The sequence below is a fragment of the Marmota marmota genome, unplaced genomic scaffold, assembly GCF_001458135.2.
Source record: "Marmota marmota marmota unplaced genomic scaffold, marMar, whole genome shotgun sequence".
Classification (NCBI taxonomy): Eukaryota; Metazoa; Chordata; class Mammalia; order Rodentia; family Sciuridae; genus Marmota; species Marmota marmota.
Window position 1 is genome coordinate 15,004,267 of NW_026000242.1, and position 17,261 is coordinate 15,021,527.

The 17,261-nt window shown below is 35.1% G+C and overlaps 1 protein-coding gene across 3 annotated transcripts in view; it reads right to left on the minus strand.

Moving 5' to 3' along the window:
• The window catches only part of Ddx10 (DEAD-box helicase 10), a 332,924-nt gene that overhangs the window by 264,310 nt on the left and 51,353 nt on the right, over nt 1–17,261 (minus strand). For all 3 annotated transcript variants that reach the window (XM_048795730.1, XM_048795729.1, XM_048795731.1), the window contains exon 10: nt 14,923–15,024. In XM_048795730.1, the coding sequence (XP_048651687.1) occupies nt 14,923–15,024 (102 nt within the window). The remainder of the gene's footprint in view (nt 1–14,922; nt 15,025–17,261) is intronic.

A 17,261-nucleotide genomic window follows, 5' to 3' on the forward strand; every position in this document is an offset into this window, starting at 1 on the left:
TAAATTGTAGAACTAACCTAGGTGCCCTTCAACAGATGAACAGATGAAGAAACTGTGGTCTATGTATACACAATGGAATACTACTCAGCCTCAAAGAAGAATGAAAATGGCATTTGCAGGTAAATGGATGGAATTGGAGAATATTGTGCTAAGAGAAATAAGCCAATCCCAAAAGCCAAAGTCTAAATGTTTACTCTGATATGGGGATTCTGATCCCAAAAGGGTTGGGGGAGGGGGGTGTTAGAATGGAAGAATTTTGGATTGGAAGGGGGTATGGGGGTAGAAAGGATTACCTTATGTACATGCATGATTGCATGAATGGTGTAACTTTATCATGTACAACCAGAGAAATGAAAAGTTGTGTTCTATTTGTGTACAATGAGTCAAAATGCATTCTGCTACCATGAATAACTTATTAGAATTTTCTTAAAAGAACTGGGGATGTGGGTCAATGGTTAAGTGCCACCAGGTTCAATTCTGAGTCAAAGGGGGAAAAAAAACTGGGACCTAATCACAGGACTATAACACATGTCCCCTCCCTATCCACATTAGTCAAGGGCCATTTACATCCATTCTTTTTATCCCATCACATCAGCTATTAAGGAAAAATTACAAGGCATACAAGAGACAAAAAACAATTTGAAAACAGAGCCAAAACCATAACCAACTGTGGAAAGTATACTGAAATTAACAAAAGTAGGAATTTGAAACTAAAGTAATATACGAAGACTTCCTATGGATTTAGTAAACAGAAAGCAACAACAGACAGAAAATGTAAACTAAGAGATGGAAAACTTAAGAAGGAATCAAAACTAATGCTACAGATCCACACAACCACCAGTAAGAAAGAATGTTTCTGAGAGGCCTATCAGCAGATTAAACATGGCTAAGGATAGAGTATGAGCTTGAATAACATTTAAAAAATCCAAAATTGAAAAACAGAAAAAAACAAACTGATAACACAGGACAGAACATCCTAGGTCTTATGAAACAACTACAAAAAGTCCTCCCACATGGCCCCAAAGCTAAAGTCACTGGACATTAAGATCTATTTCTCAAACAAGAACATATATAAAATTACAGAAATCACTTAACCCAGTAATTTATTAAGTTATCTAAACCTATTTTTCATAGAAGTATTATCTTAGTATATTTTAATTATTGATTAAAATAATTAATCAATAATTAAAATATACTAAGGGGGTGTTCAAGATGGCAGAATAAAGCAGCTTTCCTGGCTGCTCCATGGTGTGAAATCAAGAAAGGAGAAACGCAGTTTCTCAGCAAGGTGAGTGAACAGGAAAAAAAAAGGGGGTCAGGGGACTTTATTGGAATTTAATACTGGACACATAAACACTCCCCAACTAAACTAAAAGGCACATAGCCACAATAGCACTGCTTGGAAAAGCAAACACATCTCTCCCAGTGGCATGTGGAAGTCAAAGAAAGGAATCATTTTGTAGCCACAGCACAAGGATCAAAAGCTGAGGGAGCGGAGTCCTGGTAAACACGAGTCTGGCTGAAAATATAGGCTGGCAAATCCACACTACATAACATAGACTGTGCCTAAGTGACCAGGAGAAAATTAAATATGGAGAGAGGTTTACACAGGGGACAACTAGTTGCAAAAATTCCCCCCCCACACCCCCCTCCTCCAATCTGGCTGCCTGCAGGACTGGCAGGGAGAGACTTACATGGTCAGGAATTCCAAAGGGTGCATGCAGGAGATACCAAGTTTGGAGACTGAATCTGAGACCAGGAAACATAGGGTCCTCAGGTGAAGTAGTGAACTAAGAATTGGCTCCTCCATCACATGAAAGGAACCCAAGGGAGATCCTGGAGTACAGTCTTCCAGTGTGGACCCCAGCAATTGCTGGGCCTTGTAGGTGTGCTAATTTAAAATCTCCAGATCAATTTGCATCCAGCGAAGCGCCTGGAGCCTACCAAAGCCTAAACGGTCTCTCCAGAAGTTCTGCCTATGGGATTACTTTTCTCACCTTAGCAACCCCACCCTGAGGTGGGAGCAAGCATCAATCTCCAGACAACCCCTCTTAACCACTGAGAAGGGAAGTCAAGAGTCTTTTAAACTCCATTGAAAACAAATCTTTAACCTTTCATTTTGTTTTTCCCTTTTTTCTTTTCTTTTCTTTTTTTTTTTTTTGCTTAATTGTGACCTTAATCATTCATGGACATTTATACATACTAATATTTAGGACTTTGTCTTTCCTCATTTCTAGCATTTTTTAAATCATTTCTTCATGGATCAATTTTTTGAGGACTAGGAAATTTGATTAGTGTATTTCAGGGGGTTTTATTCTTTTATTATTTTCATTGTAAACTTTTTACTTTATATATTTTTTCTTCTCACTTATCTACTTCCCTTCAATCTCTCTCTCTTTTTCTGCTAACAGCCAATCTCAATTATTCTCTTTTTCACTTTTCTTTAATTTTTTAGTTCTATCTTCTCTCCTCCTCCCTAATAATCATCACATCCTAAACCAGTTCTGTTAACTCTCTATCCACCATTTGAAATTGCAAACTATTATACAAACTATTCTGCAAACTTACTGTTTTTATTGTTGGAAATAACTCATCATTTCTGTTTGTGACAAATTCGTAGACATCATAGCATTAATGCTGTATGTTGTTTGCATTGGTTGTTATTATTTGTCTTCGCCTAAACAATAAGATACAGGAAACCTTCAGGAACACTGTGTCTATAGGTTAGAAACTCTCTACTGCCTTACACTCATACTGTTAGATGAGTAGAAACACAAATAACATGAAAAAACAAGGGAACAAATCACCCCAAGCAAACCAATAGAATTCAGTAACAGAATCCATCCCTACCACAGTGGAAGAAATGTCAAAGAAGTTTAGAATGTACATAATTAAACTAATCTATGTACATTATCACATTTAAACTATGATAAAGGACAGTGTAAGGAGTGATATTAGAGAGAAATTACAGGAAGTGAAAGATCACATCAATAAAGAGAGATTTTGGAAAATAAAATTAAGAATAAATACTCGAACTGAAGGTATCAATAAACCAAATTAAAACTTCAATGGAAAGCATCACCAACAGACTAAATGACTTGGAAGACAGAGTTTCAGGCAATGAAGACAAAATATATAATCTTGAAAATAAAGTTCACCATGGAGAAAAGATGTTAAGAGATCATGAACAGAACTTCCAAGAAATATGGGATAACCCAAAAAGAACAAATTTAACATTTATTGGGACATATGAAGGCTCTGAGATACAAACCAAAGGAATGCACAATCTTTTCAATGAAATAATATCAGAAAATTTCCCAAACCTAAAGAATGAAATGGAAAATCAGATACACAAAGCTTACAGGACCTGAAATATACAAAATCACAACATACCCACACCAAGGCACATTATTATGAAAATGCCTAACATACAGAATAATGATAGAATTTTAAAAGCTGCCACGGAAAAATAAAAAGTCACATATAGAGGGAAACCAATCCAGATCTTAGCTGATTTCTTAACCTACGTCCTCAAAGCTAGGAGGTCTTAGATAATATATATCAAGCTCCGAAAGAAAATGGATGCCAACCAAGAATACTATACCCAGCAAAATTAATCTTCAGAATTGACAACAAAATAAAAACCTTCCATAATAAACAAGTAAAAAGAATTCACAACAAGAAAACCTGCTCTACAAAACATACTCCACAAAATATTCCATGAAAAACAGCAAAGGAAAGAACTACACCATCAGAGGAGAAACTAATTCAAATTAAAATATATCAAAATGACAGGGAATAAAAATCATATCTAAATAACACTGAATGTAAATGGCCTAAATTCATCCATCAAAAATCAAAGACTGGCAGACTGGATTAAAAAACAAGACCCAAAACTATAATCTCCAAGAGAGTCACATCTTAGACAAAAGACAGTCCCAGACTGAAAGTAAAAGGATGGGAAAAAACATATCATTCACATGGATCTCATAAACAAGCAGGAGTTTCTATCCTCATACCAGATAAAGTGAACTTCAAGCAAAAGTTAATCAGAAAGGACAAAGAAGGGCATTTCATACTGCGTAAGGGAATTACACATCAACAAGACACAACAATCATAAATATTTATGCCCCAAACAATGGAAAAATCTATGTACATCAAACAAAATTTTCTCAAATTCAAGAATCAAACAGACCACAACACAATAATACTAGGTGATTTTAACGTACCTCTCTTACCACTGGCTAGATCCTCCAAACAAAAACTAAATAAAGAAGCTATAGAAGTAAAATATACCACTAATAATTTAGACTTAACAGACATATATAGTATACTTCATCCTTCAATGACTGGATACACTTAATTCTCAGCAGCACACAGATCCTTCTCTAACACTAAACGTATCTTAGGCCACTAAGCAACTCTTAGCAAGTATAAAATATAGAGATAATATCTTGCATTCTATCAGATCATAATGGAATGAAATTAGAAATCAACAATAGAATACAAAATAAAAGCTATTCTAACACCTGGAGACTAAATAATATGCCACTGAATGAACAGTGAATAGCAGAAGAAATCAGGGATGAAATTAAATATTTAAAGGTAAATGAGACTAGGGATACAACATATCAAAATCTCCAGACACTATGAAGGCAGTGCTAAGAGGAATGTTCCTTGCACTGAATTCATTCATTAAAATAACAAAAAAAAAAAAAAAAAACTTAACATTACATCTCAAATCCCAAGAAAAAGAATGAACCAACACCTAGAGCAGAAGACAGGAAATAATTATCAGGGCTACAATCAATGAAATTGAAACAAAAGAATGAAAAAAAAAAGACAAATTAAAAAGTTGGTTATTTTAAAAAAATAAATAAAATTGATAAACCATTAGTCAAGCTAGCTAGAGAAAGAGAAAACTCAAACTATGATGGATCCAACATGGCAGCGGGCGCTGAGAGATCAGTTCTCTGACCTCTTCAGCTGCGCAAGCAAAGGGAGCCTTGGACCGACTGAGTGCTGTTTGCTCAGGATCACTGGGCAATGCTAGGCTGACATGGACTAGGGGTGAGCAGTTTGCGCCCCTCAGAACCCACGCCAAGCCGAGGGCGGGTGAATTCGAGCTTCCCGTGCAAAATTTCTGGCTGTCTGCCTGCCTCTCGCAGCCAAACCACAGTGACTCAGCGCTACGGATGCTTCGGCTGAATAGAGGGGCAGCTCTTCGGTTCCTACGTGAGCCTTTTGAGGTGATACCAACTGAGCTTTCATAGGCAGCGGGCCCAGGATTGGGAGGGGGCCTGGAAGAGCCGGACTGGACCCACCCTTCGCATCGGACACCCAGCAAAGGGAACTAACGGCAGCCCTTCGCATTGGACACCACCATGGCAGAGAACTGACGTCACCAGAGTTCGGCGGAGGGGATAGCTTCATTGAGACCGACGTCTGCAGATGTATGACCCTCGGGCCCCTCCTCTCCGCACAGCGGGGAGATCTCGGCCACCCCCAGCTCTAACCATGAGCGCGGTTGTCAGACCGAGGGAGAGTCAAGAGCAGTGCATGACCCCCGGTTACTGCTCCCACCAGCGCTGACAACCGAGGTCTCTTGCGCCAGCTCCCGGGGGCGTGGCTACCGAAGGGCAGGCAGAATATGCTGATGGTTCCCAGCCCCGCGCTCCACAACCTTAGGGTCTGGGGGAATGGCAATCAGAGAGACTGGGCCCAGTCGTTCAAGAAAATAGGGCTCCCGGGAGCAGCAGACCCCGCGTGTAGCCAGTTTTGTGGTGAAAGTCACTGGTGAGCAGGGCCTGGCTAGAGGAAAAGCGAGGAAGTGACTGAATACCAGGAAAGGCCCTGGGCGCCCAGGATTGGAGAGCCGCCCAGTGGGGGAGGAGGAGCCGCCTCACAGTGATTGATGCCTGCATATTTAGAGGAGAAGCTTGGCCCAGTGGGCACAGCTCCACCTACTGGAAGAGAAGTTAATCAAACGCTAAGACTGCATTTTTTAAATTTTCTTTTTATTCTTTTTTTTATTTTTTTTATTTTTATTGTTTTTTTATTTTTATTTTTTGTCTTTTCATTTCTTTTCAATTTCCTTATTCCCCTTTTCTTGAATTCTACATGTTTACTCTCATTCTCTTTAGCGACTTCTTCCCTCCCCTTCTAATACCTTTCCTCCAAAACATTACGATGCTATTTATGTGTAATTTACTAAATGTGTATAGGTAAATGTTCGGAGGCATTATATAGTGCTACCAATTCCCTAGCTACTCCCAAATACTCCAGACCATTCTCCTGTTAATATCCCTCATTAGTAGAGCAATCTTCCAAGTTTGCCAAGATATACCAACCTCTATACCATCACATCACTCGACCTAAACGTAAGTCCCAAGACCAAACCGCAGATCACTATATGCCATCAGAATCCATACACAGTTTATGAAACGAATGAATCTGCTTTAAAGTGCAATAAAATTCATCATCTCTAGTCATAGTCTCCCATCACAAAGGAGAGACTCCGGAGATACACAAAACCAAAATAAATTTATAGGAGTAAACAGTAACTCAGCAGTCAAACAGAACTGGAAGTAACATGAGCAGCATGAAAAAGCAAGGAAGAAAAGGAGTACAGACAATGCAGGACAGCCTAAATCTACAGACGACCTAGAGGCATCAGAAAAATGGTCAAATAAAGAACTCAAGAAATACCTTATACAGATGGAATGGAATCTTAAAGAGGACATGAGACAGCAAATTCAAACAATGAAAGAACACACTGAAAATGAATTATATAAACAGATAAAAGAAACAAATAAGCAACTTTACCAGGAGATAGAGATTATAAAAAAAAATCAAACAATAATCCTAGAAATGAAGGAAACTATAAACCAAATTAAAAACTCAAACGAGAGTATCACTAGCAGAGTGGAACAAGTAGAAGTCAGAACGTGAGACAATGAAGACAAAATATATCATCTTGAAAACAGTCTAGCCAACTCAGAAAGGCTGGTAAGAAACCACGAGAAAAACATCCAAGAGATATGGGATAACATAAAAAAACCAAACTTAAGAGTCATCGGGATAGAGGAAGGTATAGAGGTCCAAACCAAGGGAATGAGCAATCTATTAAATGAAATAATTTTAGAGAACTTTCCAGATATAAAAAAGGAAACGGAAGTACAAATTCTAGATGCATACAGGACACTGAGCATACAAAATCACAGTATACCAACGCTAAGACACATTGTTATGAAGATATCCAATATACAGAAAAAAAGAGAAAATATTAAAAGCTACAAGAGAAAGGAGGCAGATTACATTCAGGGGTAAACCAATAAGGTTAACGGCTGATTTTTCATCACAGACACTGAAAGCGAGAAGATCCTGGAACAACATATTTCAAACACTGAAAGACAATGGATGCCAACCAAGAATTTTGTATCCAGCAAAATTAAGCTTCAGGTACGACAACGAAATAAAAATCTTTCACGATAAACAAAAGTTAAAAGAATTCGCAGCCAGAAAACCAGCATTGCAAAGCATCTTGAGCAAAACACTACACGAGGAAGAAATGAAAAACAACAACCAAAACCAACAGTGGGAAGTACCTCAGTAAAGCGAGAGGGGTGGGGGGAGCTAATCATAGATAAACAAACCAAATTTAAAAAAGAAAAAAACAAAGATAAATAATCAAACATGACTGGAAGTACGAACCATATATCAATAGTAACCCTAAACGTTAATGGCTTAAACTCACCAATAAAGCGACATAGGCTGGTAATCTGGATTAAAAAAACACCAACAATATGCTGCCTTCAGGAGACACATCTGATTGGAAAAGACATACACAGGCTGAAGGTGAAAGGTTGGGAAAAATCATACCACCACACGGTCCTCGGAAGCAAGCAGGGGTGGCCATCCTCATATCGAATAAAATCGACTTCAAGACTAAGTTAATCAAAAGGGATAAGGAAGGACATTATATACTGTTAAAAAGAACGATTCACCAACAAGACATAACAATTATCAATATTTATGCACCAAATAATGGTGCTCCAACGTTCATAAAACAAACTCTCCTCAAGTTCAAGAATCAAATAGACCACAACACAATAATTATGGGTGACTTCAACACACCTCTCTCACCATTGGACAGATCCTCCAAACAAAAATTGAATAAAGAAACTATAGAACTAAATAACACAATCAATAACCTAGACTTAACCGACATATATAAAATATATTAACCATCATCAAGTGGATATACTTTTTTCTCAGCAGCACATGGATCCTTCTCAAAAATAGACCATATATTATGCCATAGGGCAACCCTTAGTAAATACAAAGGTGTGGAGATAATACTATGCATCTTATCTGATCATAATGGAATGAAACTGGAAATCAATGATAAAAGAAGGAAGGAAAAATCCTACATCACTTGGAAAATGAACAATATGTTACTGAATGATCAATGGGTTACAGAAGACATAAAAGAGGAAATCAAAAAATTCTTAGAGATAAATGAAAATACAGACACAACATACCGGAATCTATGGGACACAATGAAAGCAGTTTTAAGAGGGAAATTCATTGCCTGGAGTTCATTCCTCAAAAAAAGAAAAAACAAACAAATAAATGAGCTCACACTTCATCTCAAAACCCTAGAAAAAGAAGAGCAAAACAACAGCAAATGTAGCAGAAGGCAAGAAATAATTAAAATCAGAGCGGAAATCAACGAAACTGAAACAAAAGAAACTATTGAAAAAATTGACAAAACTAAAAGTTGGTTCTTCAAAAAAATAAATAAGATCGACTGACCCTTAGCCATGCTAACGAAGAAGAGAACTCAAATTACTAACATATGGGATGAAAAAGGCAGTATCACAACAGATGCTACAGATATACAGAAGATAATTAGAAATTATTTTGAAACCCTATATTCCAATACAATAGAAGATAGTGAACACATGCACAAGGCCATGGGTTCAGTCCCCAGCATCACCAAAAAAAAAAGGAAAGAAAGAAATTGAAGACACCTACCAACAAAGAAAAGCCTGGAGCAAGATGGATTCTCATCCAAATGCTACCAGATATTCAAAGAAGAACTAACACCAATGCTCCTCAAGTTACTCTATGAAACAGAAAGGAGAGAACCCTTCCAGACTCATTCTATGAAGCTAGTATCATCCTGTTACCAACACCAGACAAAGACAAAGAAAAATTCAGACCAATATCTCTGATGAACATAGATGCAAAAATTCTTAATAAAATATTGGCAAATAGCATACAAAAACATATTAAAAAGACAGTGCATCACAATCAAGTGGGATTCATCCCAAGGATAGAAGGTTGGTTCAACATAACAGAAATCAATTAACATAATTCATCACATCAATAGACTTAAAGAATCACATAGTTATCTCAATAGATGCACAAAAAGCAATTGACAAAACACAGCATCCATTCATGCTTAAAACACTAGAAAAACTAGGGCTAGTAAGAACATACCTCAACATTGTAAAACCAATATATGCTAAACTCAAGGCCAACATCATTCTAAACAGAGAAAACTTGAAAACATTCCCTCTAATATCTAGAACAAGACAGGGATGCCCTCTTAAACCACTCTATTCAACATCGTCCTCGAAACTCTAGCCAGAGCAATTAGACAGAAGAAAGACATTAAAGGGATATAAACAGGAAAAGAAGAACTCAAACTATCCCTATTTGCCAATGACATGATTCTATATTAAGAATACCCAAAAAACTCCACTGGAAAAATTCTAGAACTCATAAAAGAATTCAGCAAAGTAATAAGATATAAAATCAACACCCATAAATCAATTGTGTTCCTATATATCAGTGATGAATCAACTGAAAGAGAAATTTGAACAACTATAGCATTCAAAATAGCCTCTAAAATAATAAAATGCTTGGAAATCAATCTAACAAAAGAAGTGAAAGATTCTACTATGAAAACTACAGAACTCTAAAGAACAAAATTGAGGAAGGCCTTAGAAGATGGAAAGATCTTCCACGATCTTATACAGGCAGAATTAATATTGCCAAAATGGCCATAGTACTAAAAATATGATGTAGGTTTAATGCCATTCATGTTAAAATTCCAATGACATTTTTCTTAGAAACAAAAAAAGCAGTCATGAAAATTATGTGGAAAAATAAGAGACTCAGAATAACTAAAGCAGTCCTCAGCAAGAAAAGGGAAACAAGAGGCATCACAATACCAGACTTTAAATTATACTACAGAGCTATAGTAACTAAAACAGACATTGGCACCAAAACAGACATGAAGACCAATGGTACAGAATAGAAGACACAAACAAACCCACATAAACACACTTATCTCATGCTAGACAAAGGCATCATAAACACACATTGGAGTAAAGATAGCCTCTTCAACAAATGCTGCTGGGAAAACTGGAAATCCATATTGAACATATGAAAATAGACCCCTATCTCTCATACTGCACAAAACTCAAATAGATCAAGGACTATAGCATTTGAACAGAGATTCTATGCCTACTAGAAGAAAAAGTAGACCCAAGTCTCCAACATGTTGACTTAGGAACCAAATTCCTCAACAAGACTCTTAATGCATAAAAAGTAAAATCAAGACTCAATAAAAGGGATGGTATCACACTTAAAAGCTTCTTCACAGCAAAAGAAACAGTCAGGAATGTTGAGAGCCTACAGAATGGGAGAAAATCTTTGCCACTTGCACTTCAGTAGAGAATTTTCTCCAGGATATATAAAGAACTCAAAAAACCCAACACCAAAAAACCAAATAACTAATCAATAAATGGGCAAAGGAACTGAACAGACATGTCATAGAAAATGAAATATGATCAGTGAGAAAATATATGAACATCTCTAGCAATCAGACAAATGCAAATTAAAACTACACTGAGATTTCATCTGACCCCAGTTAGAATGGCAATTATCAAGAATACAAGCAACAATAAATGTTGCTGAGGATGTGGAGAAAAAGTACACAGGTGGGACTGCAAATTGGTGCAACCACTCTAGAAAGCAGTGTGGAGATTCCTCGGGAAACTTGGAATGAAACTACCATTTGACCCAGTTATCCACTCCTCAGCATATACCCTGAAGACTTAAAATAAGTATACAATAGTGATACAACCAAATCAATGTTTATAGTAGCTCAATTCACAATAGCTAAGCTATGGTACCAGCCTAGGTGCCCTTCAAGAGATGAATGGATAAAGAAAATGTGGTATATATACACGATGGAATATTAGCCATAAAGAAGAATGAAATTATGGCATTTGCCAGTAAATAGATGGAGTGAAATAGGCCATTTCAAATAGGCCATGCTAAGTGAAAAAGGCCATTTCCAAAAAAATCAAAGGCTGACTATTCTTTCTGATATGCGGATGCTGACTCACAAGTGGGGGGGAAAGGGGCTTCACCAGGTTGAACAGGTTGAACAGAGTAGAGTGGGAGGAAGAGAGGAGGTATGGGAATGGGAAAGACAGTAGAATGAATCAGACATACCTTTCCTATGTTCATACGTGAATACATGACCAGTGTAACATGTACAACATGTACAACCACAAAAATAGGAAGTTATACTCCATTTATATGTGATATGTCAAACTACATTCAACTGTCATATATAACTAAGAAGAACAAAAAAATTTAATTCAACATAGGATAAAGGGGATAACATGGTAAAGGGTTCAATTCTGAGAATACATAGTAATCCTGATCATGCATGCATCTAACAACACAGCAAACTACATAAGGCAAAACTGATAAAACTGCAAGGAGAAAGATGAATCCATCATTTTAGCTGAAGACTTCTACACCCCTATATCTGAAATGGATGGATTCAGCAGGCAAAGTCAGCAAAGACACAGTTAAACTCAACAATACCATCAATCATGTAGACATAATGAATATCTGTACACTACTTTATCTAACAGCAGAATATACATCTTCAAGATCACATGGAAAGTTCGCCAACACCGAACACATTCATGGCTGTAATACCATAAAATTTTTAAAAGACTAGAAATCATACATTGTTTACTCTCTGACACAAAAAAATTAAACTAGAAATTACACTAGCAGCTAATAACGCAAAAATTCCAAGACATGTGACCATTAAAAATACTTCTAGCAGGTCAAAGTACAAATTTCAAGGAAAACTTAAGTATTTTGAATTAAATCAAAATCAAAGTAAAACTTAGGAAATTTTGTGGAAAGCAACCAAAGTAGTACTTAGAAAAGGAAGTTCACAGTACTGAGTGCAAATAACTAAAAATCAATCTGTTTCCCAATTTAGGAAACTAGAAAAAGAGGAACAAATTAAATCCAAAATATCTAAAAAAAATAAACAAATAAGTAGAAATTAATGTAACTGAGAAAAATAGGTTCAAAAATGAAATCAAAAAGGTGTTTCTTTGAAAAGTATTTTTTTTTAAAGAAGAAGAAAATTACACCACAGTAAATCTCTGGCCAAAAGAGGATACAAAATATCAGAAATGAAATAGGGATCATCATTCATATTAAAAGGATAAAAAGGAATATGGATAAAAAGGAATATTTTTTTATTATTGAATTCAAAACATCAATTAAAATAATCTACCACATTGACAGGCTTAGCACAAGTCACATGAGCATATCAATAGATGTAAAAAAAAATCTGATGAAATCTAATTTACAAATTTTATATCCACACAAAAAGGATATTGTCACAATCCTTAACAATGAGAAATCAAGTTTTGCAACTAAGATCAAGAGCAACGAAGGGATGCCTCCTTTCACCACTGCTTTTCTACATATTACTGGCAGTCCTAATTAATGCACTAAGACAAGAAAAAGAAAAAAGCCATACTGATTGTGAAAGAAAATATAAAACTATCCTTGTTCATGGATAACATATCTATATGAAAAATCACACACAAAAAAAATAGACAAAAACACTCCAGGAACTTGTAACAATGATAGCAAGGTTTCAAAATTCAAAGTTAATACATACAAGTCCATCATTTACCAGCAATGACTAAGTGGAAACTAAGATTAACACAGTGCCATTTACACTGGGACCAAATAATAATAATAATAATATGAATTTGACAAAATATGTATAAAATCTATATTAAGAAAACTACAAAACTCTGATGAAAGAGGTCAAAGAGTAACTAAATCAATGGAAAGATAATCCATGTTCAGAGAGATTTAATGTTGTCAATATGTCAGTTCATTCTCCATTTGATCTATAGATTCAATATAATCCAAATCAAAATTCCAGGAAATTATTTAGTGGATATCAATAAATTTTAAACTTTATATGGAAAAGGTAAAGACCCAGAAAACTGAACACAATAGGAAATAGAACAAATAGGGGGACTGATATTACCCAACCTCTCAAGTCTTAGTATGAAACCACAATAATCAACACAATGAAATAAAGTTACTCTTTCCAACAAATGGTATTGAAACTGGAAACCTACCTGCAAAAATATGCATCTAGACACAGACTTTACATCTCTTATAAAAATTAACTCAACATGGATCATAAATGTCAATGTAAAACACCAAAGTACAAAATTCCTAAAAGAAAATATGGGGGGGCAATCTATATGACTCTAGGTATGGCAATGGCTTTAGAGGTAACACCCAAGGCCTGATCCATGAAAGAACTGATGAGATGGACTTCATTTAAATTAGAAATATCTGTTTTGTAAAAGACCTTGTCGAAATTATGTGGAGATAGTCACAGAATGGGAAAAAGTATATTCAAAAGACATCTGATATAAAAAGACATGCACAAAGAAGTCATAAAATTTAACACAAACAATCCAATTTTAAAATGGGCCAACAACCTTAATGCACATCTCCCCAAAACAGATGACAAATAAACATAGGAAAAATACTACACATCCTTCATCATCGAGGAAATACAAACTAAAGCAATGAAATACCACTACACACCTATTGAAATGACCAAAATCGAAAACATTCACAATCCCAAATGGTGACAAGGATTGGAGTAATAAGAATATTCTCATTCATTGCTGGTGAGAATGAAAAATGGTACAGTTTTCTTATCTAAGAAAAAAAATCAAACATTCTTTCCCAACAATCCAGCTATTATGTGCCTTGATAGTTACTCAAAGAAGCTAAAGTTTTATATCAGCACAAAAACCTGCTTGTGGATATTTCTTCATAACTACCAAAATAAGAAACAATCAAAATGTCCTATGGTAATGAATGAATAAACTGGAACATCCAGACAATGGAATATTTTTCAGCACTAAAAAGAAATGAGCCTTTAAGCCATGAAAAAAGGAACTTACATATATTTTATATTAAAAAGTAAAAGATATTAACCTGGAAAAGCTACATACTTTATGATTTGAACAATATAACATTCTGGGAAAAGCAAAACAATGTAAACAGTAAAAGACTGGTGTTTCCCAGAGTGGAGAAAGTGGGATAAATAGACAATCATGGAGTAGTTTCAAGACAGTAAAAATACTATATATGATACTATAACAGTGAATACAAGTCCTCCCACATTTGTTCAAACCTATAAAATACACAACACAAAGAGAAAATCCCACTATGGACTTCAGATTATAATAATGTCAGTGTAGGTTGTTAAACTGTTACAAATTCATCACTCTGTTGGGATGTGTTGATAACTGGGGGAGGTTATGTATATGTGGGGTAAGGGTTATATACAAACTCTCTGCACTTTCTCCTTAGTTTTACTGAAAACCTAAAACTTCTAAAAAAAAATTAGTTTTTACTTTAAAATTTCAAACCAGACAACTGAATGGGTTAGGATGAAAAGGGAAATAAATGGAGATAAGCAAACATAATAATTTCATGCCTTTACTTTTCTAATAACATAAACCAGTAGCTCTTACTTGATTTCCTTTACAGGTACTTTTTTCTGGAGAAGTTGCTGCACCATCCCTTTTTCTTCTGAGGGAAGCAAAATTAATAAGGCTTCACCATCCTCTTTGTACCTACACAAACAACAAAAATTAATACATCAATGCAATCTATATTTTACATTTTAACAGTGTAAGTAATTAACACAGAGTCAAGTTCATCTAATTGTAAATATTAAGAATCCAAATTTTTCATCTTCTGTGATAACAGAAAACTAGGGATCTGACCACCTTATATCAAATTACATCACTTATTATAATTTCTAGTTACTTTAAGGCTGTGCCTTAATAGAAGTGCTAGCTTCTAAGAAAGAAATCAATTCAAGATAGTTTCTTAAATAGCTTCCTATCCACACAGCAAGAAGATAATTTTTCACACAAGCAACTAAGAAAATGTAAATAAAATTAGTCATTTAATAAACAGAGCACCCTAATATATTAATTAAATAAATTCATCTTCCTGGAAATTTTATTAATGCCTCTGGAATAAAATTGTTCAGAGGCATCAGTATGAAGAAAAACACTCAGGTAAAACACATGCCTCCAATTCTTGCATCTTCTCTTCCCTCACCAAAACAGATAACCTTATTTCATTCTGCACCTTCAGAAATTTGTATTGACATAGGTCATAAAGCATCCTCTGGTTATTTAAGCTTTTGGTACTATTTGTATACAGATCTTACTAATAATACTGTAAGATCAACTGTTACATATAAAAAGTCAAACAGATTAAGATTGGGTATTTGGGAAATTTTTTAAATAAACCAAACAAAAAAATCTCAAAGCACTCTAAGATTTATGCTACAAAACATGAGTACATTTTATATCAAATCAAATAAACTATTGATAAACTATGATTCAAGCATAAACCAAAGAACACAAAAAAAAAAACCAAAAATGAAAACTGATCTTCAGGGATCTAACACTAAAGTTGACTAAGATAAACATCACAGAAGCAAGAGATTCAAGATGACAGTTACAGAATGGTGAATAAGTCAGTGCCAAAGGACAGCCACAGGCAATAAATGTCATCAACTCACAAGTAAAGAGCCTACTCAGGGGCTGGAATTGTATCTCAGTAGTAGAGTGCTCGCCTAGCATGTGTGAAGCACTGGGTTCGATCCTCAGTACCACATAAAAATAAATACAATAAAGGTATTGTGTCCATCTACAACTAAAAAAAATTAAGAGAGAGAGACTAGTCAGGGCAAGCCACAGGGCTGGGGAGAAGGGTTTATATTAAAAAAAAAAAAAAAAAAACTGTGTGTGTATGTGTGTGTTTGTGTCTGTGTCTGTGCCATAGCTGATGGAATTTTAGGTAAGTCTTGAATATGAATAAAAAGGGAAAAGCTACATACTTTTTAACATGATCAAATGAATAGAAACCAAAAAATGCAAGGCTAATTCAGGGGTTTTTTTTATTTGTTTATTTGTTTATTTTTAAAGGAGTAATGCAAAGCTGTAATACAAAATGGATAACAGAGAAGAGTACTAAGATACATTAGAACCTGACTTTAGAGACCTTGGATGTCTCTGCAGAGATTCAGAACAATTATATGCTTGCAGAATTTTATTACTGAATGCTGAAGGGGAAAACTGGCCATAACAACTTACTGAAAAATGGTAGTATACTTTATTTTGAAGACTGAGGGCAATTTTTACCTTATATGTTGACTTTAAAACTCAACTACTCTACATAAGGTAAAACTTCAGTAAGAAAAAAATAAATACCCTTGTATGCACAAAGAATATGAAATAAAACACATAAAATATTAAGTTTCTTAGATAATTCAGTAGCTTTAAATTCTTTTTATTAAAAGTACTCTATGTGCCAAATGCTAACATAGTGGGAAAATAGACATGGTTTTGGCTGATAAAAGCTCGTGGCCTATTGCCACAGACATTAAAATCAAAGGCTATGAGTGTTACAATATACATACAGGAAGCTGTAAGGACATGACAGAGCTCTAGCTAAGTAGTCTAGGTGTCAAGCAAACTGTCCTGAAGAAATTATATCAAAGCTGAGACCTAAAGAATAAAGAATTAGTTTAACATTAGGGTTAGGAATATAAATGGTGGAGTCAAGTTTACAGGGAAAAAGTAGAATTTCAGAGTCTAGTGGATACTTTTGTCTTCATAATTATTTGCTTTTTCTAGTAAAACTGAAAATAGCTTATTCCTTAATTATGTTTCATAACTAAAAAACTAGTACCAAATAACTTATTTGTTGTACTTTAATGCAGAAATATGACTCAAAAAAGTTTTTCATCTTTTTTTTCTTTAAAAAAAATGGGGGGGGGGGGGTTTTAAAA